Raw genomic sequence first — 27,406 nt, 5'->3', positions numbered from 1 at the left:
AAAATGAATACTATGATGTGACATGCTCTCGTTCTCTGGTTTTGGAAAGCTGAATTCTGATTTTCAGTATATTTAATTGTCATGATTGGATGATATATTTACAAATAAAAAGATAATGAATAAGTAATTAGCATATTGTTGAATTGAATTTCTTTATTTAAAGTTACCATGTGGATTTTTCGACCATTAGCCATTTTTGGAGATTGGGTGGGGGTTTTGTTTGTATGAAGTACATAGGACGCACATGAAAGCGCAAACACGCGGGTTTTCAAAGTCTGGCGGCTCCGCACATGTCTGCAAACGAGGAAGAAAATGCCTTCAAAATGTTTGTAAGACCACAAGGACCCATTTCTGTATCTGTATAAATTCGTTTTTAAAAAGGGCTATGCACTTGTTCTTAAAAATAGTTTTCCAATTACTTGTCTATTTTGCAAACGGCCTTTTCAAATATTGTGATTCATATTTTTCTAATTATTCCTTTCATTGCCATACAAAAGTAACAATGGGTCGGGTTTGGCAGGATGTAGAGCTTCGATGACCCTGTACCTTTTCCCTTTGCCAACATTATTAGTAACAACAAGGAGAAGAAGAAATGTGCACTGTAGTGGCTGTTCTCTTAAGCTGCGTAGTCACAGTACAAACAGCCCCGGAGATGATCAATTGTTCCCCGCGGTGGGTACTGGATGATTAAGTGTCCCCTTGTGTGTACAGCATGTGCTCTTTAACCCTATAGTTTATCATAAGGTGCTTGCAGTGTCATTAGAAAAATCCCCCTTTGCTCTGGGTGGGTGTGTCCCAATTCCTCAGAGCTCTCCTATTTAGTGCCGGGAAGGGATGTGATGAAATATTTAATCCTGCCGAGAGTCTGCAGGAGAAATCATCCCTTAATTACTGTCTCCTATTGAGAGCAGAGGTCAAAGGGCAGGAGCTGACGGTACGTGGGAGCCCCTTAAGTAGCTGCAGAGCGCCAGAGAAATCAGTGAGGAGGCCTCAGCCAAAACACTGTAGATCTGATGTGGGCAATGATGGAAGTCTTTAGAGTGATATCTGCTGTCAATCATAGAGCTGCACCAATCAGGTTTTACAGATACACTTTTAAGGGTCCTAAGAAAGAGGCTCCATGTTTTTTTATTCAGTGACGCCATATTGAAATGATAGCCCAATGTTCTGTTTTTGCTTTGCTGTAGCATTGCACACTTACCAATAGCTTGCACATATTGGTATTTTATATTCCAAATCAATCTGCAGATAGTGAAACAAAAACAAGAGCTGGTTCCCTCCTGGGGGGCTTCTAAGGATATGATGATGTGGCTGTGCCATGACTTAATGAAAGACACAGTGTGAATGGTTCTGCTTTTCCTCGGGCACAATACCAAGTGCCATAGGCTATGAGGCTCCAAGGGGTAAGAAGTGTAATGTGGAAATCTACACCACTGCTTCTCTTTCACAGAATATTTACTGCGGCAGGAAACTAAAGACTAGCACACAATGAATTTGCAATTTAATAACAATGTTCGGTTGAACTTTGTAAGTGATTGCGACAATAACACCACAAGGCACCTTTTAGCAGCAAATTGCTCTATGTAAGCACACTTACACTGTGTTTGAAAATCATAATAGTTTCACCTCAATTGCTTATAACATATAAAGTGACTAGTGATTTTAAAATGAAATTATCTCCTTTTTTTCGTGATTACTGCTGTCATGTTAATGTGCCTTTGAGCAGATGACACCTTGTCACCTCATGCTGAGTTCACAATCTACATTATGAGTCATTTTGACAGACCAGAGTCATTTAGTCATTTTCCTGATTCAGTGTGACATGAATGAGCAACGAAAAAACAACAAACAACAGATGAACACCAATAGCTTGATATCAAGAACAAAAAAAATACTTTGAAGCTGTTGTTTCATTTGATCCGATAGCAAATAGACAATCACATGATCCGGTGATAGAAGTACTTAGATCGTTTATAGAAATAAGTAGCAATACCTCAGTGTATATACATACTTCAATATAAGTAATGGTTTTGCATTTAATATTTTATGCAACATTTCAGTTTTATACTTCCATTTTGTGTCTCTACTGTGACATGTCTCCATGCTTTAATGTTCAAAAAGGTCTTTACTTTTCTCATACTGCCTCCCAGTCTGCTCTGACTAGCTGGCCGGCTCTGTTGTGATTGGTCAACCGCTTAGAGATGTCCCGCCCCTAAGCTTATCACATACAATTTGTTGGAGTGCTAGCCAATAAAAGCGCGAGTGTTACATAATGATGTCATAATGTTAGGGAAGCAAACAAATTTGGGGGGGGGGGGGGGAGAGAAAGAAAGAGAAATTCACTCTGCAGACCATTTGCATTCACACGCACCTATATACATACACACTACAGGAAAGGGAAACCCAAAAAAGCATAATAGGGTCCCTTTAAGTAAAGTATTTGAGTAATGTACATTTTTCTACTATAAGTTCCATAAATATGCCCGAAATACAAGATCTGTCAGCACTGCTAATCCACAGTGTTGCTAGACAAGTGATGAACAGGTTCAGCTCAATGCTAGGTACTGCTAACAGCCAACTAAACCTTTAGTCCACAGATTAAAAGAAAGACCTCAGGAGAGGAAACCCACCGCTCACACACGCCTCTGTGAAAGGTGCATAATTGTATTTAATTCAAAAATTGCTGAAATCCTCAACCTCTCTCCCCGAGCAGAAGATGGAAAGACAAAAGGGAGGAGAGAGGAATGAAGAGTGTACGAGCAGAATGGTATAAGCTGTGTCTGCCAGGGGGCTTGCAGGGAAGACCTGTATTCCTGCAGAAGCGGTGCAACCTGAGCTGACACCAATTAGGCCTCCTCCAGCCTCGCTGCCCGATAGATTTCAGCTATGCCGCCATGTGACGCCAACCAATTATGGCGGATTGACTCGGAATCGACTGGATTGTGACCTGAAACTCAGATTTATTTTTCATGAGGGCTGATAGGGGAGAACTGCGGGCTGTTTGAGTCGATGAGGGAAGGGGTATGGGGAGCATTTCAATCACTGTCTCTCGCTCTAATGCTAATCGGTTGGCTCTATATGCCTACATGTCTGATTTAAGAGCGGTTGTAAGTAACACACTTCTCCTGACCCAGCATCCTTCTTTCATGAGTCTGCCTTCTTACTCCTTATATTTCCCTGGTGTCCATAAAGCTATAAAGCAAACAAATTAGAAAATGCAATAGATTACGTTTGCCATTAAAGTCGTAAAAAGCAACGAGTTGTGTCACGTTGAGGCACAGCTATTAGCGTTTGCCATGCCGTGATCAAAGGAAGTTAGTGCTTATTTTAAGACTGTAGCACATCACTTAACTGATTTCAGGCCATGGTTGGGCACAGATAATCTGATGCTACAGGGTACAAACTACAGAGGAACTCGGTTTCCTCAATATAATACTTTCAACGCCAGAAGCCGCTGTATTTTCTTGTTTATGTATATGTGTTAAAGCTTGCCCAAGGCAAAGGTTATGTCAGAATAAGAGAGAAGGGCTGATTTAGTGGTTTGAACGATAAGGAAAGCATCTCAAATCACTTATTTCTTCAGAAGCATGTGAATATTTATTTTGATGCCATGGAGGAGGCGTATTCCCTGACGAGGGGCCATTGCAAACATTAGTTAAACACGACATGACTGATAGACAGTTCACTAATCCTCTTAAAGGAACAGTGTCCCCTCTGGTAAAAATTGTTCCCGGCTGCGTGTGTCGTCCCTGGAGATTGGAAAGCCAAATCCAAGTTGGAAATGTTATACCGATTAGCAATTATACGAAAAAATGAAGAATTGACTGCCTCCCTCAGCAGTGACAACGTCTGCCTAGAAATATGATTTGACTTCAGTATGACTGCAGGATGATGAAGTGAAACGGACATTTGTCGTCTGTTACGTCTTGATTTTTTTATGAGCTACCGCTATCGTGTGATCTTGCAGTGAGTTCCCCTTCCTGTATTACAGCAAAACATCTGCTGCTCGAAACTCAAATGTCTGGAGCTCTATTACCTCGCAAACCCAATCAGTGTGCAAGATTGCGTTATCAAATCAAGCCTCATGCTGCTTTGCTCTGTGGCGCTGCAGATCAGTGTTCTCCCTTGTCAAATCACTACTTCTTATGGGCTTTAAAACTGATTTCATAAAGTGTTCAATTTCAAAATGAGCCTCCCACCACTCTAGAAAAGTGATGGCTCCTCTTGAAACATGGCAGCACAACATTATATCTAACTATGGTGTGGAATTTAAATGATTGTTTGTCAAAATGCTCAAAGGATTATCTATGTTTTAGAGTTTTTAGACGTATGGGACTCTTTCCAGTAGTCAAGCTCAAGAAACAATTTGGAAAACATCTCTTTATATGCGTCTAAAACTTCTTGGTCATGCTTTACTCAAACCTCCAATCCAAAAGAAGATTAAATATGTTGAAATTTTTGGAGCTGTGGAAATTCAGGAGACCAAAAATATTATCATTTTTGGCCACACAGCAGATCCCAACAGACTTGCCACACAAGCTACTTTATAGTCACCTTAAATGTTCAAAGGCATCGCGTGTCACTCGAGGTGGAGGTGGAAAAAACCTTCAAAAGCCTGCTCGTATCTCGTCTTAGGCCTGCATCATAATCTCTCCTGTTTGCTGCCCTCCACCACCTCTTTTCTTTTGCAATTCATATTTTTTCCAGACATCAGGCGCGCACATGAAGGCAGCATACCGACCTTTATGTCCTGCGAGATTTAAGACAGAGGGAGGAGGTGTGTGGAAAAAAACTGTGTACCTGAAAACCCCTAAAGTTTAGACGTGGAGAGGCTCTGCTGTGATCAAAGCGCGCCTACATTAGTTTTGAGTTGTTCTTTTTGCCATGTGCTGAACTCCATGTGATGAATGATGGTTAGATTTTTTTAATGGATCATCTTGAGAGATTCATAAAACATATATGATGCTCAAAATAAAATGTATCAAAACACATTATTTTCTCTTTATATCATAAAAAACAAGCACTGTCACAGAAACAGTTCAAGGTAGGGTAGGTAATTTTGGAGAAACCAGCTCGAGTGCGCTAGAATTTGAAAATACACAGCCGGAAGAAATCTGCTACTTCCTTACAGAGCCCCTCCTCCAACACACACGAACGCGCACATGACCAATGAGGGCACGAGATAAGTTTGTGCACAGATGGAAGGCTGACAGGCAGGTAGGCCATCCAGTTACTTTAGCCGGGCCGGCTAAAATGATTGGTCGTGCTTTTTACAGTACTACAGCTTCCACAGATGACATTTTTTTATGGATTTTTTGTCAAAGCACTTAAGATATTCATTGCTATCGGGATGTTAAGAGCATTCCATGGAATATAACAACAAGTGTATCTCGAGCCGGTTTCTCAAACTTACCTACCGCACCTATCTTGAACTTGAGGTCACATCTCCAAAGACGCATCTCTTTCATCTGGTGGCGAGGTGAGCATGCCTTCCAACGGTACACAACAGAGGAGCCCAGCATGCTAATTAATGGAAGCTCCGATTCACGACACTCCGTTAATTATAATTAGGGGTTTGTAATTAGCCCACTGAAAGAATGGCAGCATGAATAAGGCCTTCTGAATTGTACCTGCGAGGAGATTAAAAAGCGATCACTCTGTCTTTCTTGCTCAGGCCTCTCTCCATTTGGCGCCGGGGCATTAATCTGGGCAGCTGCACATACGGTAAACATGAGCTGACAAGCCTGACTAAAGATCTCCAGGCTGTAATCTTTAAAGGACTCAGATGAGGTGATAGTGTAAAATTGAGTTTTACAGGGAGCACTAGCGTTTATCACTCCTCATATGAAGGAGTTAACCCCCTCTTTTAGGGTCCCTCTGTTGTGCTATTTTTAGCTTTTTTTCTTTCCTTTAATATTGGCATAGACAGTGCACTACTGCTAACTCTCGTGTAGACTTAGGAAGGATGTAGAAAGGTATATCCTTATGTGTGCTTTAAGTTGAAAGGATTCATTTTCATCTTTGAAAATGTGTTTGCCAAAAGATAAGATCAATACCACACTCTTATCTGTTAAATATGAAGGTGAATCTGTCTACCAGCACCCCTGAAGCGAGCTAATTAACACGTCTTGTTTGTGCTGGTAGGCTATCTGATTTCCTGTAGTTCCAGGTCTAGTTTAACCTAATTGTTCTATAGTTTTATATTTACACAGAAAGAGTGTTTCAGACTTTAAAATATAGAATAGTAGAAATTGTCATGCAAACCAGCTATTTTATTCCTTATTTATTCAATAATGCCTTTTTTCGGATAAAATAACTTTCTTGATATATGACAAAATGTTATTTTAAATTTTAATTCTTATACGTGCTTTCTTATACGAAACATTTGAGGTGCAATACAACTATGTAAGGTTTTGGTACAGAAAAATAGACCTGAATAATTTAATTTAAGGCTGTTCAGATTCGGCGGCCGATCGATCGGAGCATCCCTAATATTAATATCAATGGCTGACAAGGAAAACACATTTGAACCCAAGCTGTTACCTGGCAACAAAATGCTAATAAACAGGAAGGATAAGCTTGAATTCTAGGCTGCATTGACAGAATAAGCGTATAAGCAAAAGTAAGCTAATACTGACTAACAAAAAGATCATCAAGAAAGCAGTTTTGCTCCCAGAAGCCGACGGTGGCCTTGGGTAAACCAAAATGATGACATTTGCCCAACAGCTTGGCATTTTCTGTACACAGTACAGCTGCACTGCTTCCCTAATAATGAGTAACAAATGCAGCATCAAGCAGGCAGGATTCCTTCGTTTCGCAGAAAGCCTGTGGTGGCTCGGGGTGGGCAGCCCGCTACATAAAAGACTTGTAAAGGAAAGAGATCCTGAAGCTAGCCTTGGCTGCACTGGGTTTTGTTCTCGTCTTCAAAGAGATGTGCTTCTTTTTTCACAGGATCAAAATCCACAAACAAATAAATCTGAGAAAATGAGAAGCGTACAGTAAGCTACTGAATATCCTGGCAATTTCCCTGCACGGTGGGGTATTGATAACACAAGCTCTTTGATAATGTCTGTTGCCGATGGTGGTTCCTGGTGTTTTAATGTGCTGTTTTGTTTGGCGGACTGGCCATCGGGACGTTCGGGATGAATCCCGATGGGCCGGTACTGAAGTGGGCCGGTCAGACGATGTGGGCCGGTCGGATAAGTCACAGTCACTAGCAAACTCCCCCCCCGCCCCCCCGTCGACAATTTACTAGCGGTATTTACTTGCGGCAGGGAGGTGGGCCGCTCGGATAAGTCACTATCCCCCCCCCCCCCGTTGATAATTTACTAGTGGTAATTACTTGCGGTACCGAGGTGGGCCGGCGGTACCAAAGTGGGCCGGTCGAGAGTCCCGGGCTGATTTGTAGTCCCAGTCCGCCCCTGTGTGTGTGTGTGTGTGTGAGTTCTGATTGTGAAAGCTTACCTCACGGGGGCCCCTCTGCTCTGGGCAGGTTTGAGCAGTACAGTGACGGTGCTGTCCGTTTGGTTCAGAGAGGTCTCCTGGTCATACGCCGGCATGGAAGGAGCTAAGGAGGAAAAAACAAACATTATAGGGTCTTTACTACACTGCAATGCAAAGGTTCAACACAGTTCAATTTATGTCTGCACCATGTTGTATAAAGAGTCATTCAGCTCCGCAGTAAACAGAAATAAAAAAAAATTGCTGCCAATTTTCTCAGTTTTACACTGAGCACTTACTGCCTTTTCCCTTTACAGCACCATAATTTAATCATTAAGTAGAGCAATAACAGAGAAGTGAAACATTTGCTGCTGTCACATATTCACAGCATCTTGCCAAAAGAAATGCTTTGAAGATGTGAACATAGATCTCAATATAAAAATGTGCAAACGAAGAAAAATTGCCAACACGCCTCACGGTCATGATCTAAATCAAGCCATGGAAACTATGGCACATTTTGTCTTTAAACAATTGGACAATGGATTCAAAATTATTTTAATTTCCAGAGAGAATAGCGTCAATATTCAACAAAACAGCACCAGGATTGAATCAAGTAGAGCAATAGCTGAATAAAATAAGAAAAATAAATATATTACAAGGCTTTGTTTAATACTCCATCCTGATTGGTCAATTACGGAATTATGTGGTCTGTTATTTCTGAACAGTTGCTATGGACGCAGTTCTGATTATAGACTCCAGTGGACATAAAAACATATTTTTTTAAACAATATAATGTGTTAAAATAATTGATTTATTCAGCAATGTTGGTTGATTTCACAATAATGACCCACTCGCTTTACTTTAATCTTTAACCCCCGGGACAATGCAAGGGAAATGAGTGCTTTCTTTCTTTGTTCCAGTTATAATCAAGTTCCATTTTCCCTCCTCACATTTGGACCTAAATAACTCCAGCGGCAGTAAGTGCTCCACTACTTATTCCACTTCATCCACACACCGAGTGGCCATGCTTTTGACCCGACTGACCTGAGATCTTGGTGGTGAACTGGGTGATGATGGGGGGGGCCGTAGCCCTTGGCGGTGCTGGCGCGCAGGGTGAAGGAGTAAGTGGAGCCGGGGTAGAGGCCTGTGAACATGTGGGTGGTCTCGTTGCCCAACTTCACTACTTTCCCACTCTGGTTGGAGAGGTCAAGCTCGGGGTCAAAGGAGCTCACTGCCTTGTAGGAGATCTAGGAAGGAAGGAAGGAAATGATGAATATTCTGATAGCGGCCTCTGGTACTCTGCACTGAGAAGAAGAACTGTATTCCTGCAAGGAAATGGTTTGATGTTTTATTTTACGAGGCATCCAAAAGGCTAGGCAAGCTTAAGCTATTCCACTCATGCTAATTCATAGTTTTGTTCACATTAATTATATAATTATGAAAAAGTAAACTTATGAACATAATCGTAAAAATAGATATATTTTTTAAACATTGTCTTTATTGGTTTTTCCAATACAAAACAAACATAAAATTGGGGCGAGAGAAATAGAGTAAAATAAGGGATGTGGAGGGGTTGTTAGAAAGCTTTTAGAGTCATAAACACATACATTAATCATAGAGAGATACCCACAATGTTCCTTATGCACTATTGTTTACATGCACATCATTCATAAAGTGAATTTAAAAAAAGGTCTCTGCAGCTTTTCGATCCATTGTTCCACTTTCCCCTCTGCTCCATTCAAAATTCCTACAGAAAGCCACAACATAATTCTTCTTATTGCAGAGTCTTATGTTCCTGCCTTCTTTAGGGAGCTAAAACCAGATGATTGTCAGCGGCAAAACATATTTACTTGCCATTAAACTCAGCTTTTGTTTGATGGCGTTGAAAATCACCCACACATCATCTGAGCTCAACGGCAAATATGCCATCTGTGCACCATCATGCGCCGTACATGGACTCTGGTGCTGCTGCATGCAGCTGGCTAGATTTTTGTTTTGGTATTTTGAACTTTCTATTAACTATTCAGTATTTTTGTATTTTCTTTGAGCTTATTTCTGCTGGGGGATGGTAGGAAAGGAGGGGATTCATTTGCACAATTATTTGTGTTATGGTGAAGAATTGCAAAATTGTAAAAAAACAGACAACAAAAAAAGAGTCTTATGTTGTACTACTTCTACTTCTTTCTGTATATGCTTATACAAAAACGACCGAAGCTATACTCAGCTTATTACAGCTAAATGTAAATGCAATAGAGAGGCGAAGTCTCGCCCATCTACTTCCGGTCCATGGGACCTTATTTCGGAAAAATTATGTATTGAAGTCAATGGAGAGAGAAAACGTATCTTTCGATCCCGTTTGAATTGTGCCATGAATTACACATATGATGTTTGTCAATCTTAAAAAATCATTTCCATGTCAAAAAAGTCACAGTTTGTCGTAAAACTGTTGAAATATAAGACTATGAAAAATACGCAACTAGAAAGACTACAAATCCCAGAATCCCGGTCCCGCATGCTGGCTCTTACGGAACCGACTAACTCCCCTTGTGTGTATGTACAGCTCTCAACATGCCCAGACTTGGAGTGATTTTCACCTCTTTTAATACTTTTCGCCTCATTCTGAAAGAAAGAAGTGAAATGTGCCAACGTGACGGCCGTCTTGGTGTGTGGTGCGAGACGAGAGATGTAGTTCATTGAGCGGTTTCACACCAAAAAATGTGTTACTTCACAGTTTTACGACACATTTGAATTTTTTTGACTTGCAAAATTATCTTTTAAAATGACAAACATCATATGTGTAATTCGTGGCACAATTCAAACGGGATCGAAAGATAATCTTTCTCTCTCCATTGACTTCAATACATAATTTCTCCGAAATAAGGTCCCATGGAGCTCCCCCGGAAAGGGAGGGACTTCGCCTCTCTATAGTATTGTTGTACTAATGACGTTACCTCATCCTCAGCTGTTCTTCGTGTTTAAAACTAAATAGTAAACGTAAGCGTGCTACCCATAGACAGATGGTTAACATGTTAAACACTATACCTGCTTAGCATCAGCATGCTAGCATTTTAATGGGAGCATGTTAGCATGAATACATTTAACTCAAGCAACTGTAGACTCTCAGTATTGTCTTGTAATACACTAGGCATGATTTATACACAAACATGACATGCTCATATGACACCAAACAAGTGAACTTTTGGAAAACATATTGATTTTTTGTTATAATGTAGTCCAAAACACAACAGAAAAGTTTTTAATTAGTTTCTCTGTCTCTGCTGTTCTTTTCAGTAAAGCCAAATGCCACAGAGAAATCTTTAAAAAGTCTTATGTTGAGATAAGTAGCTCTTTTTTTTCTGTGCGAGCTTCTGACTTTATGTCAACAAGGCTTTAAGCTGGCATTTCAGAAAATTAGCGAGGTATAAAAGGTCTGTGGAGAGGAGTTGTTTCATAACAGCCGTTAGTCTCTACTGTAAAAGCCAAAGCTGACGCAAGCCTGTGGTTTAAAGGAGAGAGGAAATACACTTAATGTATTCCTTCCCCATTAATAAACACAGGGGGCTCTGGAGGGAGGCATTAAGGTGAGTGTTTTTTTTTTCTAATATCCATTTTGAATAACTGTACAGTCCCACTTTAAGAAAATGCCTCTGCTGGTAAAGGAAAACCTCCATTATAATTCCAATTAAGAAACACAAAAGGAGTTAGGAGTGCTGCATAATTTGTGTCCATCAAGTTTTGAAATGCTTCGAGGCCTTCTCATTTAGTCTTTGTCTGGGAAATGAGTCTGTGATGCCAAATCCTATATCATAACATTTCAGGGAGAGGCATTTGAAATGACTTGTCAACAGTGGGCACATGGACAGGTTTGAACAATTATAATGGAGCTGACAGGAAAAATTATGAAGAATATTTTAGCAAATTAATTTGAGCTGGCTTGTAACTATTCTGCTATATTAGGCTTTTCAAATCACATCGGCTTACATTTTTCTATCCGAGGCAGGAAAATGTTGAATTTATTCAGCATTCATAAAATATAAATGCCTGCATAATCTCCAGCACCTTTGCTCGTACAATATTGAAGGAAGCTAACTGTTGATGAAAGATACTGTGTACTCTGTTCTCATAAAATAAGATGGAGCGGAAGAGAAAACCCACCTAAAGTCTGCTTAATACTTCTATACATAGACGATTTCTAACCTTTTCAGATAGACCTACGGTAAATATTAATCTAAATGTAAGTCATATGAAAAGGCTGCATGTTTTATAAGAATGTTTGTCTAAGGGGAAATTGCATGATATAAAATAACCTTTCTGGAAAAAAAGAATATTTTTATTGTGATTTCCCTACAAAAGATAATGTTATTTTCAGCTAACAACAACATCAATCAAATAAATAAAATGCTTACTCACAAACATTACAAAATATGACTGATAAACAAGGAATATTTGGAGAACCTGCAGCATGCCTTTAAAGAAAAACAGGCTTGTGTCAGTCTGAAAAGCTGTCAATGAAATGGCTCTTGCAGAGATTGGTCAGAAAGGAGTGGAGCTGAAATCCCTTTGATATCAGGCCTTGTCAGACGTATTTCACTTTGAGTCCTTTGATAATGTCAAATCAAAGCAAGGTCCTGACTTATAAGAAGCAACTTCTGGGGAATACCGGCAGAATGCATTGTGGTTTATTTGTCTAAACCAGAGAGAGTCAGATTGCAGCGGTGTGAAGGGGACACACCTGGAACATGCTGCTGCTCGCTATACCTCATTTGTTAGGATGATATGAATATTAGTCTTATTTTAAAACAAAGCTGATTCAATATAACGTCAGGATGTTTTGTAATATTTAGAAAATCTATAATGATGCTTTACTGTATATAAACAGCAGATATTTAAGGTACTGCTGACATCCCTATCCATTTATGGGCACCCATACAGTATATACCATTGAGCACAACAAATATTACAAATTTAATATAATGAATAACTATTTCCCTATCTTTCCAAATTGTAAAGAGGACATATGCTTATTTTCAGGTTCATATTTGTATTTTGTGATGATTACTTTCTTTAAATGGTCAAAAAGGTCTTTATATAGAAGCGTGAATGTTACATAGTGATGTCATAATGTTAGGGAAGTAAACAAAGGAGTCCAATGGAGGTGTTTCAGGCAGGGGGGGGGGGGGGGGGGGGGGGGGTTGTGTGGGAGAGGAACTCCCTTTGTAGGGAACTTTGGATTTTAGCATTAGCAGACCATTGACATACACCAAAACCTATATAACCCACTAAAGGAAAGGGAAAACTCCAAAAAGCATATTTTCAATGTGCCCAGTGTCTCCCTTCTAACAGAACATTATATATAAATCCTTTTCTCCCATAAAGCAACCAAACTAGCTTTTACCATTTATACCCCTAATTGATAATGGTTCACATAAACAGAAAACTTCGGACTGAAATTAATAACCAAGCAGACACAAAACACTGTTAATGTTTGCAACAGGGCCTCGTGAAAAATGTGTTATTCGAGGATTATTTGTGACTTATAGCTCACTTCAACTCGGCACATTACAATACTGTAAAGGCTTAGACTTACACAGAGAGAAGTGATTGCTGCAGCGTAGGAATATAATAGCCTGCAGTAGGTATTTTATAAAGTGAAACACATTTGCCTCAACGTAAATATGAGTGAACCTGACAAAGCGGCATTGCAAACCACGCCGTTTGCTCTGAAGGCTTTTCCTTGTTCCATGAAATTTTAAATAGATAAACAACTGAAACATGTTGCTCTAAAAGTGATTGAGTGTGTGGTAAACCTACCGTTTTTATAGACATTGTTTTCCCGCATGCTGTCGGCACCTCTAAGTGCTGCACACAGTACACAACACTGCACTACACGCGCTTGATAAACACTGCCTTGTTATTCGGAGGACTTTAAGACTTTCTGGCCTGGATTGAAATGTCTGTGCCGATACAAGAGTAAGTCATATTTCATTCATCTGATAACAAGGCAGTGGATAGAGCAACCTATACAGCGACCCTGATTGCATCTCTTTTACTATTCAATCTGCGCTCCTCGTATGAAGAACAGCCCCGTCAATGATTGCTAACCTAGTCAAAATATCAAGCGTGAGCAAAGGGCGAACAAGAGGGAGAATCAACAGAGGAGAATCAATCTTTGGGAAAAGCTGGAGGATTACTTCCACCTTAAGCTGGTTAAGATCAATGTGTACATATACCGCCTGTGTGTGTGTGTGTGTGTGTGTGTGAAGACTGTTTCTATTATTCAAGACTCAATGCAGCTCCGAGACAAGAGTGGAAAGGGCCGTTTGGAGCCTTATGTCAACATTTGCCGGGTGCTGAATCGTGATATGTGTTTCAGAGATTGTGTTTTCTTTAGAGGTCGCTCATGTGTCGAAGGACTGAAGTTCTTGGCAGATTGAAGATGATTCTCTCCTGGTTAAATGATGAACTACTGTGAAACACACTTGGGTGGAAAGGAAAACTGAAGCTTTGGTTTATACTGTGGTGAAACTCGTGACTTTAGCAAACCTAACGGAGGGATTTCGTTTTTTAGGCTGTGCCACAAACATGGATCCTATGTGATTTAAACAGTTAAGGTTTGCACTTAATGGCTTTAAAACACAGGCCTGTGACTTCAAGAACAAATAACTGAGACATTTAAAAAGGTGAATTGTCTAAGACATGCCCATCATTTTAATTAAAAACCGTCAAAAGATTTTACTGAGTTTATTATATACCGTTTTGGAAATGAAACCTGACCAAGACCGACCATTAATCCTTTTTATTTAATATGCAAGTCGTTCTGCCTTTTATCTGTACCTTGCTCATGTGAAAAAAGCAATAAGATATCCATGGTACCTTACTCACACCTTATCTAAACTAGTTTGAGGAACACATCTTCCTAAAAACAAGCTGAATAACCTTTAATATGCCTTCTGTAACTGGCAATCTCCCTTTATGAAATACTGTTCCCCAACTAGCAGATTCACTTTGTTTTCAAACCCTAGCTCAAGCCAACAAAGGGAATCACATGATAATATCTATTTGAACATTTCTCTGACAGCTCTGTGCACTACTGCCCATATGCACATGATCCATAGAGAGGAGGAAGGAGAAACAAACAGCCTCATATTGGACGTCTGTTTTCCGCTCTAAAGCTGTTCAACATTTAGCTAACCCTGGAGCTAGAGTACCTCAAACTGAACGATGATCCCGTAGGTGTGCGCCGGCTCTCTCCACTTCAGGATGATCTTCTCCTCATAGGCACTGCCCTGAATGGACTCCAGAGGAATAGCCCCTGGCACTGTGGAACAAATAATCGTTTCTTAAAACTGGTGACAGAGTAGAATTGTTCAAGGTGTAGAAAAAGCAAACACAGTAGGACCCTTGTGAATTCATATTATGGATATTTCTTTCATCTTCTGTGCATAATTTTCAAGGCAAGTCAAATGTTTGAAAAAATAAGTTCATACTTTGCAGCTTCAGTGTTTTCTTTTATGATTTAAACAGCACAGCAGTCCGTGTTGATGTGCATAAAACAATCAATAAAATAGCTCTTCAAGGACCTAGTACACAAATGGCCGTGAGCCAAAGTCAAACATAGCTTAATAGGACTTTGTGAGATTTATCGCGTCATTGTCACTCAAAACACTCCCTGACATGTTTAACAGCAAAACACTTTCCTACAGCTGGAAATCTGTTGCAAACAAAGATGAACGAGTAACCTCTTGGGAATTGTAATCTTTCTGCTGTTTACTCGAGCTGGAATATACTGCCAAAGAAATGTGGTCCTTTAACCCCTCATGTGGGACACACACACACACACACACACACACACACACACACACACACACACACACACACACACACACACACACACACACACACACACACACACACACACACACACACACACACACACACACACACACCACACACACACACACACACACACACCACACACACACACACACACACACACACACACACACACACACACACACACACCACACACACACACACACACACACACACACACACACACACACACACACACACACACACACACACACACACACACACACACACACACACACACACACACACACACACACACACACACACACACACACACACACACACACACACACACACACACACACACACACACACACACACACACACACACACACACACACACACACACACACACACACACACACACACACACACACCTCTTTTCGTCAGCTGAGCCTGTTTGTTATCTGGAGGCTCCTTGAGAGTTCATTTCCTGTGTATGCTGATGCAACACGGATGATCTTTCATCTTTGAAGGAGGTGAACCAACCAGACGACACAGAAGATTTTCGTTTGACTCGTGCTCCCCTTAAAGATATTTGGAGAATCCAGAAATGTACCTTTTGTGCAAGCTTTTTATGATCAGGTGAGAGTTATCCACCGATGTTTAAGATCAAAATGTCACAAATGTTATAATAAAGGTGAGTTTTTCTGCTATGCTTTTTTTCCTTCCTCTAAAATAAGGTAAATATAAGTAATGTAATATTTTAAATATTGTAGTTTTAATGTATTTATTTGAATCTTGGGTTGTTTGTTTGCTTTCCTTACAGTATATTAGCAGATAACTCAATTTAGCTAAATCTCTTTCAGCCAAACCTATAAAATATGTTACAAACGGAAAGGAAATTATTGTTTTATCCAATATTTTTTATCTGGAAATCGCCTACAGTACCTCACCATCTCGGTCTGCCTGAATAAGGTCTGTTGTGTTTTTTGCGAAACATTAAATATGCAATTTATGCAGGATTAAATCATAATATTAGTAAGAAGTAGCTACATTTAATTTCACAGTCAGCAACCTGTGTTTCCTCCTGAATTACACTAACCTGTCTTTTCAATTGTATACATCAGCCTGGTTCTCTGCTCTTACATTGTCTATATCATTGACACAACATTATAGTTCTCCAGTGAAATGACTGTATTCTACATTTTCTATAATTAAACAGTAAGGGTTTCTGGGTTGCTATGTGGGTTTGTTTAGATATTTCGTTACACTCTCTTTGTTATACCTGCAGCCCTTTGCTCTATGACTGCCCTCTCTTTCCTCTCAATCTATCTGTTCTTTCAAACAAAGGCAGAAAAGCTCTGGTGTAATTCTTCCCTGACCTGTACAGGAAGTAACCTTGCATCACTCTTACCATCCTCATCAGTCTGAACCTCCAGCTCCGTGCTCTCCTTGACCCCCTCTGGATTGCGCAGCACCATCTTGACACTGAGGTTAGTGAAGGGTGTCAGGTTGTGGATGGTGTGCTGAGGATCGCGGCTCTGGGTGTCATAGACCACCTCCTCGCGGGTCTCCTCCTTGGCGGCCACCTTGGAGCGGTACTGGACGGTCAGGTTGTAGCTGTAGCAGCGGGTCACGTTGTAGCCCAGAGGCACCCAGCGCAACGTCACCTGTTTGGATTGGATGTCCACCACTTCCAGCTTTTGTGGGCCGTGCATGGGCTCTGGAGGGGTGGACAGAGAGAGACGAGCGTGAGCATGCATACAGATAATAAATTAAGCCATATGAAAGTGGAAGCTTGTGCAAGACAGTTTCAACAAAATCAAGGACATTATAAAAGGTCTTTGCCAGGGCACAGGGAAGGTGATGTGCTCCTTTGGGTTGAAGGAAATCCACCACCAGTGTCATATTGAAATACCATTTACTCTGTTTGGAATTCACTTTCCCAGAAAATATTTTAGAAATTTCAAAGCCACAGCCTGATACTGAGCATTGCCACATCCCATCACCGTTGCTAACTTGGTCTCACAGTGGCGGCTCACACCAGGACAGCTCAGGTCTGTTGGTGGAAACCCTCAGCAGGAGGTGTATCATCCCTTCAGAGCGTGCCATTCCTCTGCCTTGTCCTCTGCCTTTCCCCATCTCACCCAGTGGCGGTCTGCTATTAGCGCCACAGTGATACAGAGTCAGCCAGCCTGCCAATCCAGGCAGAGCACAACCCCCACTGCCATCCTATCACCTCTAATCACAAATACTCTGTCTCCTTGCCTTTTCTCTTCAAACTTTCTCCATTTTCTCCTCTCTCTTTCCATCTTTTCTCCACCTCTTTTCTCTCCATTCCCCCTCCTCATTTCCTCTCCCTTTCTGTGGCTCCACCATTTCTATTTCCCGCTCTCTCTTTCTTCTCTCTCTGCTTCCCCCGTCTATTTTACTCTCTCTCTTCCTCTCCTGCTCTCCTACCTATGGGAGGAAAGCAGCCCAAGCAAGAGGTAATGGGATCAATTTCCATTCCAGGTTAAATTCGCAGTCCATTTCTCTGGAACTTAACACTTTACCACCTATTAGGAAGAGCCGGGGCTCAATTTCCCCGTTCCCCAGGAGACACAGTCCAGCAATTCAGAGGCAGCAACAGCAGCCATGTTTAACATTCAGGAGGTGCATGGGGCTAGACTGGACTGGAGCTCCAGCATTCTGTTCATTTTTTACAAAGGACTTGACAAACAAGCAAGAATCTATATGAATAAAACAGTTGGCATCCTACGAATGTGATCCCCACTTGAATTTACAAGACAACCCATATAAAAGATCATTTCCAACTGATCAAGTTTTATTGGGAATCTTTAAAGAATGTACTGGAATGATTAACAACGAGATTACGTTTCTTGTGTTGCTAGTAAAATGCTACAAGACAGGAATGAATGGAAATGTGAAGCTTGTACAATGGAGAGGATAATGTAGGAAGAAGAACAGTGAGGGAAAATAAATGTGGCTGCTTGTTGAATGAAAGATGGAACATTTTCAGATTTCATTAGGAGAAACAAAAGGATGCGATCCTTCGATGAAATAGCATTAGGAGGGTCAGAAAGAGGCAGACGGAGAATTGGATGTTAATGTGAAGCCTACAGTACATGAGCATAGAAAAAGGGAAAACATGTAAAACAAAAAGTGTCAGGAAGGGCAAACATCTTTCCAGAAATGATAAAGGAAAAGAAGGAGAAATAAAAACTAAATAACTTTGTATAAATAATTAATTTTATTGTATTATATTTCACAGAGTTGGAAAAACTACTACTAAAACCCTTCACAGAACATGAAGGTCTATTGGGTTTTATAAAAGCAAACCTATTCTACTGGCTAAGAGTCCATTAAAGCTTAAATAAAACTGCGTAACATTGTTAAATCTTTTGAAAATGCTGTGTAGGTGTACTCCTTTGATAGTGTGTAATTATTTGCATAGACTTTACTAGTATTGGCCTCAAATGATTGTTAGAATTTAATACAAATGTTAAACTTTGGCATAAAATAGTATGTTCGAAACCTATCTTCAAAAAGGAATAAATATTCAGGATTAACGCCAACAGACAGTAAATAAGCCACGTCAACTCTAGGAGAAAAGTATATTTGAGTACGGGGATAAATGTATTGGTTCAAAAAAAGTGAGCTGCCATTTTAAACAAATGTCTTCACACTTTCAAAATAAGAGATTCCAACACAGAACTGGAGAGAATTGGCGATGGACAGGCATCTTCAAATATGTTGCAATGTTAGAAAAAGCTGTCCAGAAAATAGAAGTTTAAACCCCTTTTATGTGCGGAACTATCTGTTGGCCGCACACAGTAGGCAATGGTTACACTAAAAGCACAGAGAATTGCAGTGTGGCCAGGCAAAGAAATCAAATTAAACCAGATGCTCTCAAAGTGACAAATGCACCAAAGTGTGAATCTCAAGAAGACGTGAACGAGCGGATGGGAGGAAAGTCTCATTTCTGGAGCGTTCAAGGAGAATGTCACACTTCCATCTTTGTGGAACATCACAGATAATGTCCACTGTACCCTAATTCTAGCCAATGGAGGGATGCCAACAAGAATCTGAATCACTTGTGGATAATATAATTGTGGAGAAAAATAGACCATGCCACAAGAAGGAGGAAAATCAAAATAGGATTATGTTAAAAAAAATGCGAATAGGGTAAAGTAATGTGAGAATGTATGTGAACAGAGGAACTTATGATTGCAAACAAACATTATTTATAATATCTGTGGAACAACAAGAGGGGTGGGATGGGGGGAAAGTAGGGCAAGCGGCTCCTTGCTCTCATTGATTTTTCTGCATTTAAATGTGTATGATTTATACTTGTATGTTTGTATCATCTTGTGAATATGGCACAAACCGATGTATTCAATTGTGAATAATATCAATGTGGAGAGAAATCGCCCATGCAACATAATAGGAGGACATGTTGACCTGTTTTTCAGGTCTCAGGCTCGAAAATGACATTCCCAGAACAAATGACCATATCTTCCCTTCTAAAAGGGTTAAATTAATAATCTTTTATCTCAAAGCAATGATAAACCTGTGAGTTGGATGTAGAAAAGTCAGAATCAATATAGATGTTTTTTATTTTAAAGAAAATTCAGATTTTACATAGTAAAAAACTGTAAATTATAGCGTCCGTCCAAAAATTCTTTTTTACTTATAGTGAAAACTACCCTTGGATGATGGGATGGTAGACTAAAAGCTTTAGGAATCCAAAGTACAACATATAATAAGTACCCTGTATCAAGATCGATGCAAAAAAAGTGACATTTGACCTTTTTAGAGAGGTTTAGCAAAAAAAACTCCACATCTGAGGTGATCTGGGTGGAAATGGCCTTTTTTACCGTTTCTCTGGAACCCATTGGTCGATTTTGGTGATTGACATCTCTTTCTGATCGTTAGAGCCAATAGAATCGAAGGGGAGTTTCCACATACACACCAACGTTACCCTTGAGAAATGAGAGCTTTGCGCATGCAGGTTTGCATCAGAGTGAACCTATTTCTCGCTCTGACATCTGAAAATGGAAAAGCAGGTTTATTGCTTATGGATTATCAGAAATCATTTCAAAGGGACACGGACACATTGGATTAACCTATGGATTCCTATGGATACAAGAGGAATTCATTATTTAGCTATAAATGCAATTCATTTGTCTTTTTGGGCCTTAAAGAGCCCCTTTAATGCTTTTGGCGGGTTACCTTTCCTTTAGTGTTTTATCTAGGTTTTTGTGCATGTAAATCATCTGCAAAGACTCAAATCCCAAAGTTTCCTCCAGAGGGGGTTTCTCTCCCACACTCCCATAGTGACATCATTATGTAACTGTCACACCTCTATTGGCTAGCGCTCCAACACATTGTTTGTGATAGGCTGAGGGGCGGGAGATCTCTAAGCAGACAGAGGGTGAAACAAGGTGCTGCAGCACAGGCAGTATGAGAAAAATAAAGAGCTTTTTGAACATTAAAGCATGTTAACGGGGTTAATGGGCGGCTGTGGCTCAGTGGATAGAGTGCTGGACTTCGAATCAGGTGGTAGCAAGTTTGAGTCCCACTGCAGTCAGCATGTCGTTGTGTCCCTGGGCAAGACACCCCAAATTGCTCCTGTGGGGATTGTCCACAGTACTGAATGTATGTAAGTCGCTTTGGATAAAAGCGTCAAACAAGTGACATGTAATAATAATGTAATGTTAACAAAATAGAAATATGACCCTGAAATTGAGCAGAATACAGCCCCTGTAAACATATTTTTGCTGGTGCCCCAACAGTGGTAGTGAACATAAAAGAATATTGACCATTTAGTAAACAGCTCCTATGACTATTCTATACCCACTCCCTGCAGTTTTGTTGAGAAAGGGCTAATTGTTTGTTACCCCATTGGCTCCCTGTAGTGCAAATGCCAGCTGTCTGAGGGAGGCAGTAAAATGTGAGGATCTGTGGCGGACGCTCAATCAGAACTTGTGCCCCATGACTCAGAATGACATCATCTGTTTTCCTGAACAACAAGGTGCCTCATCCATTTCAGAGAATGGTCATGGTTGACTTTGAAGGAAAAGAAAAAGGAAACGCACCCTGTACCCTCCTCCACCACCACTTAATCTCAAATGAATGGGTCGCACTGAATGGCTGATATCCTTTATAAACCTTTCCGTGTATAGATGGGAGGCCGTGCAGCCATTTTCAAATAGGCCCCATGAATGACAGCTGATGAGATGAGCCTATTATCCCAGTCTTCTATGACTGCTAGTTTAGTTTTATTGACCGAGCAGTAAGAGGCTCAGTATCAAAAGCACAAGCACAAATCACAACAAGGAATAACAGGGCTATCTCTTGAAATCCATACCATTTTTTTATTTTACAATCCGTAAAAGCTATCACACACTGGGGGCGACATTGGGGTGAAAGTACTGAAAATATGACTCTAATATCTCTCCAGTATGGCAGATATTTCGAGTGGAATAGAGTTATAATAATGGCTATGAAAGCATCCCTTGGAGCAGGATATTACTGAGGTCTATCTTATGCCAGGGCACACAGAAGGAGTCCCAGTGAGAGCTGGATTGGTATTCCAAGCGGTGAACAAATTATCACCTGCCCCACACTCAACGGTGTAATTGAATAATTTGAATTTGACATTTACATAGAACTATTAGTGATTTTTTTGTCATTACAGCATGACATTTAAATAATGTTTTTAGGAATGATCAGCACATTATTGCGTCTTGTTAATTTGAAAGGGCCCTGCATACACGGTACTGCAGCTGTAGCGATAACATGATTTCCCCCAAACATGACACAAAAACAAACAAATAACCGCATGTTGCAGCCTTCTGTCCTAGAGGAGGCTTCAAATGGTGTACTTAGCCCCTGGGTAGAGCGAGACATTAGTCCTGGATGAAAGGAAACAAATTGGGCATGTCCGGAGCACAGCCACTTTACTGCAAGACAAGTGTGTGTGTGTGTGTGTGTGTGTGTGTGTGTGTGTGTGTGTGTGTGTGTGTGCACTTGAGGGGGGACAATGTGTGTTTACGGTCTGATGCGAGTGTCCATACGCATGCACAGCAGTGCAGATCTGGTTCCTCAGCATCTTACCGGCTATATGTACAGAAGAACGATTTACTTATCAGATCTTCCTCAGGCTTCGCAGCGTACGAGTCATTCAGAAAGCCGTGATCTTTATCAGATCCACATCGATTAAGAGCAGAAAAGCCTGCTGCTGGCATACGCTTCCATCTCCCTGCTCAGCAAACAGAACCGAGAGGGTGTGGGGGGAAGAAAGGACTACTTCTCCAATGATTAGAAACCACTGTCAAGTCAATGCGGCTCCTGAGACTGGGTGCTATCTCATCAGGATGAAACGGCGCTCAGGTTATGGAGGAGGAGGGGGGGGGAAGCTTGGCTGTTTGGTGATGAAAAAAGAGAAATGCCTCGACTTTCACACGATGGCATGTAGACTGTCGGATTCCTTGCTGGAGAGTGGCAGCCGGGTCTCGTCACACGCAGGTGCCTTCGTTGTAGACAGTAGCAAAACAACATGACAACGGCTAAGATTAAATTCTGGTCGGAGGGCTGTTTTCATGTAAAGTGTTCCATTCCAGGCAGCGAGGCCTGGTATTGCCGTCACTTATCTCTCCATTGCTGTGTGTTATTCACTGTGTTCTGTTTGAGCTGGGCGGGCGGGGAGGCGAGCACATTTGTTTGCCTCTTTCTATTACATCTCAGTGATAGCACTGAGGCCATTGAGGTAATGACATGGGTTTTACACTTAGGAAATCATTTTCATATCCCGCAGAAGCGAGCCGTAATGATAGCTTTTGATAACCGACAATCAAAGCTCCATCACCCTCCTAGAGTGCTCCTCTATGCAATCCTCTGTAGGAAGAGAAAGAGGAGGGAGGGAGGGTTAAGAGGGGAGAGATGGAGGGAGTCAATGTGTGGGTGGATGGGTGGGTGGAGGGATTGGAGAAAGAAAGCCAAGACAGAGGAGGGGGAGGGGGAGAAGTGCCAAGGTTTTTGTTCATCAAATGCAACAAGTCAAACCGGGCCTTGGGGTTGACGCGTGTACACATGTTATAATTGATAGCACTTTAAAAGGCACTGTACACGGACCTCTTGTGTTCCAACGTCACCCTGCACAGCCATTACAAAGTCAGAGACAAATGCCCGCACGCTCAGGACACACACACACACACGCAGAGACACTTTGCCCATACACCTTGGAGGCGTGGATAATCACAAGGATTTATTGAATGGTGGTGGTCGCTCCTCACTCTATCAAGTCCTTCTTTATAGGCCCCGTGATAAATGAGACTGCCATGATGGGTGAGGATGAGGGGCGGAGGGGCCTACAACGTGCTGGATCGAATTGAAACCACAGAATGAGCCCCGGTGCTGGGCTGCCACCTTGTCTGATGAACCCCCTGAAGCTGTAGGGGTGGAGATGAATGGCCGAACGCCTTCCTTCTCACAGCACTGAATAGAAAGGGAGAGCCAAAACATGAGGGGGGGGAGGGAAGTGAGACAGACCTCAGCAGCACGGGAGGATGATAGATGACACGACCCAACAATGTCAAATCATACCAAGTCAGTGCCCATATTTGTTTATGATTGACCATCCTACTGTATGCTGCCAGCTAATCTGTGTAAATGCAGTGAATATGCTTCGAAACAAGGGGTCAGTTTTCTTCACCCCCCTCTTTTATTGGCCTTTTTTTTTATTATTATTTTTTTATAAATTGCAATTTTGACCATAATCTGAGCTAAAAGGAAATTCATGTTACGAAAAGGTTCTCTTTGGAAAACTAGTCCTTTTATGTACGGACACAAATCAAATGAACTGTTTGACACTAGTTTCTTTTATTGGATTATTGAGACTATATCTACAGTTTTATTTGTTAACAAGTTGAAGTATATTCTCAGTTGACATTGGATTCATGTTACTGGAGAGAGTAGGTTTTGCATATTTTAGAAGTAAATGTATGATGCATGTTTGTTTCTGTTGACTGACTGATTTATGACACTGGTGCGAAGTGTGCAATTCTGTTCATGCAGAATGCATCAATCAAGTGCTAGTGGTTTGAAAACAAAGAAGTAAATAGTTTGCCACTCACAACACAAAAGCATCCACTTACATGCCTGATAATCCAAACATACTGTATATTTAGATAGAAATCAGTTAGTTCATGAATTAATAATGACTTCATCATGTTTTGCATCATACAGAGCCCACTAAAGCCTAAAGGGGTTCTACAGTTTATTAATCATGAAGGCATCATTTAGTGGGGTGGAGATAAAGTAAGTACCATGATGCAAACCACAGCAGCGATGGACTTAAACGGGCCCTATTATGCTAATTTACAGGTTCATATTTGTATTTTGTGCCTCTACTGTGAACTGTTTACATGCTTTAATGTTTCAAAAATGCTTTATTTTTGCTGCTGCACCTCTTGCCACAATGCTGCTCTGATTGGTTATCTGGCTCGCTCTGTTGTGATTGGTTAACCGCTTAGAGGTGTCCCGCCTCTGTGTCCTAGCCAATAGAACAGTGACGTGGAGGCAGGGGAGGCAGAGCCTCACCTGTCATACTCCAATGTAACGGGAAAACAACTAAAGAAAAACTAAATAGTAATAATAATAAAATGTCTCCACTGATCTGTGTTGTAAGTGTGATTTATGTATGATTCTAATCGCTTTTTATAGTCAAAATCAGCAAATTTGCCGAGCTCCGCTACGGGAGCGATGAGAAGTGAGGCAGGGACGTGCTCTGCCTCACGTAAGCCCACAGTAACTTGCTGGAGCACGGGCACTAATTTAGCGCGGGCACTTATTTTGTGAGCGCGCTCAAGCCATTTACTGTGGGGTGAGGTGAGGCACAGATGAGATCTGCCTCACCTCAGAATGCGTCACCACACAGAAACTGGCGGAAAGCGGGCCCAAAGCGCATGCCTGTTACCATCTCACTGTAGGTCACCAATGTAATGTTTGTAGATCCCTTTATTACATTTATCCTCGCCATCCATAGTCTCTAAATAACTTATTTCACGTATATATGATATTTAGGCTCGCTACACATATACAACGGCAATGAAAAAAGGGGAGGCAGCCATAACCTCTGCCGCACTGAAGGGGGCGCACGTGAGCCCACAGGTTCTTGTTGCTACTGTCATTCTACGCAGAGACGGTAGACGCAAACAACAAACTAGACTTTTGAAACTAGAGGAAGATAAGGAGGACTTTTACAAAACAGTAATGGAGATTGTTGTCCAGAAGGATAGCATGGACTTCATCTTCAAGTCAAGGTAAGACCACATTTGTAATGAAAATGGGATCTTACTAAGAAAGAACAATCCAATATTTAGATTTTGGGTATCCTTTTGTTGAACAGTCTGTTTAAAATGAATCGAAGCATCAGACTAAAAAAGCTTTTGAAAATAACCGAATATTTCGATTAAGGTCAAAATATAATATTTGTAAATCTGACTCAGTGAGTCAGTGCATCACCAGCCATGAACCTCACCGCACATCACTGCAATAGAACCACGAGTGTTATATAGTGATGTCACCAAGTAAACAAAGGAGTCCAATGGAGGCGTCTCGGTTGGAGGGGGGGAGAAAGTTTGGGATTTTAGCCATTTATAAAACACACAACAGGAAAGGTAAACACCAACATGCACATTACGGCTTCCAGGTGATAGTGCTTGCCATTGCTAAATTGCTTTTTTTTCCCAAATGCCAAATCATAAAAAATTGCTCTTGTCGATTGCAGTATTGAAAAATTTGATTTTGAAAAAGGGAAATGGAATAAGTAACAGGGTATAAAATGTCAGAGGGAAATAGTTTCTGCTGCTCACTGACCATTTAGAGGGATTAAAAGAACAAACCTAGCAAGTCTTCCTGAGGGGCAAAAGGTGAGCCCACCAACCGGATGAAAACAAATGGACAGCCAGTTGATGGGAAGAGTGGAGGCAGCGGAGGTGGAACTGGTTAAATCAATCTTTCATTTCGTTTCCACCAATATGCTGTGCGGTGATTGGGGTCAGAGTGACAGGCAGGAATGACCCCATCCTCCCCCATCCGTCTTAACACACACACACATTCCCACACACCCATCTTTACTGTCAGACAGGCTTTGTCTTTCGTGTTCAGGTTCCCTGGGAAAATGCCTGTGGTTAGGGCTTACACACAGGAAGAACACAAGCCCTCATTTACCGACCGGCTCGCAATCTGTACAGGAGCAGTGGGAGGTTACCAAGGTGATTCTTCAACTTCAACTCTCCCCAGATGGCCCGTGTGGCGTTGTCATTTGTCGCCAAAAACCTGCATGTGTCGCATTCAACTCAGGGTGTTACCGAGAGTGTAAATCAAAGTGAGCCGCTTGACTTTGTGAAATGGTTGCTGCGTTTTCTGAGCCGCCTACTTAGGAGATATATGGGATCCAAGATCTAGCTATCTAGGTGGGGGGAATTCGGGATATAAATCCAAACCTTACTGACATTCCTGTCCTTTAGTTGAGGAGGAGACGGGAGAAATAGTCTTGAGTTATACAATCAGACTGAATGAGTGCTTCCTGGACGCCTAGCAAGGGGAATGGGACATCTATAATTCAGCAAAAGGATGGAGAAAATCTGTGACAAAAATTACAGCAGATAGACCATGAATAATTAAAGACAAGGAATAGAAACATTTAAAGACCTTGAGAAGCACTTCAGTTCAAATTTTTAAACAGCAGAAAAAAAAGAACTTGCCAAGCGCGACTAAACTACAGCTATTCATCACTCTCTTGAGGCTTAAGAGCTGAGGTTACAAACAACCTCGATGATAATTGTTTGTGAGGATCTCAAGATGCAGCTCTAGAGTAGGAAGAGAATACGTTTACGAGCATGTCACCAGAGTATCGTTTGAGCACATCTGTTCTCAAAGTCTCAATTCCGTCGTGTTTTGGGAACGGATAGATGGAGGGATAGAGAAGAGTGAAATAATAATAATGAAACGGCTATAAATGCAGAGTCTCTCTCACTCTATGTCTCTCTCTTTTCCGACAGAAGTTTGAAGATGTGTCCTTGAGAAAAATGCAATCTACCTTTTGCAGAGCCAATATCATAGAACACAATTCACCATTATA

The 27,406-nt window shown here is 41.1% G+C and overlaps 1 protein-coding gene across 1 annotated transcript in view; it reads right to left on the bottom strand.

The window, feature by feature from the left end:
* The window catches only part of LOC117500252 (receptor-type tyrosine-protein phosphatase mu-like), a 154,319-nt gene that overhangs the window by 59,532 nt on the left and 67,381 nt on the right, over nucleotides 1–27,406 (bottom strand). The window contains 5 exon segments of the mRNA XM_034153057.1: nucleotides 7,465–7,567; nucleotides 8,485–8,521; nucleotides 8,523–8,687; nucleotides 14,649–14,758; nucleotides 16,670–16,978. Coding sequence (XP_034008948.1) covers nucleotides 7,465–7,567; nucleotides 8,485–8,521; nucleotides 8,523–8,687; nucleotides 14,649–14,758; nucleotides 16,670–16,978 — 724 coding nt within the window.

The sequence above is a fragment of the Trematomus bernacchii genome, unplaced genomic scaffold, assembly GCF_902827165.1.
Source record: "Trematomus bernacchii unplaced genomic scaffold, fTreBer1.1, whole genome shotgun sequence".
Taxonomy (NCBI): Eukaryota; Metazoa; Chordata; class Actinopteri; order Perciformes; family Nototheniidae; genus Trematomus; species Trematomus bernacchii.
The sequence above is the reverse complement of the archived record's forward strand: the minus strand, read 5'-3'. Positions and strand labels throughout refer to the sequence as shown.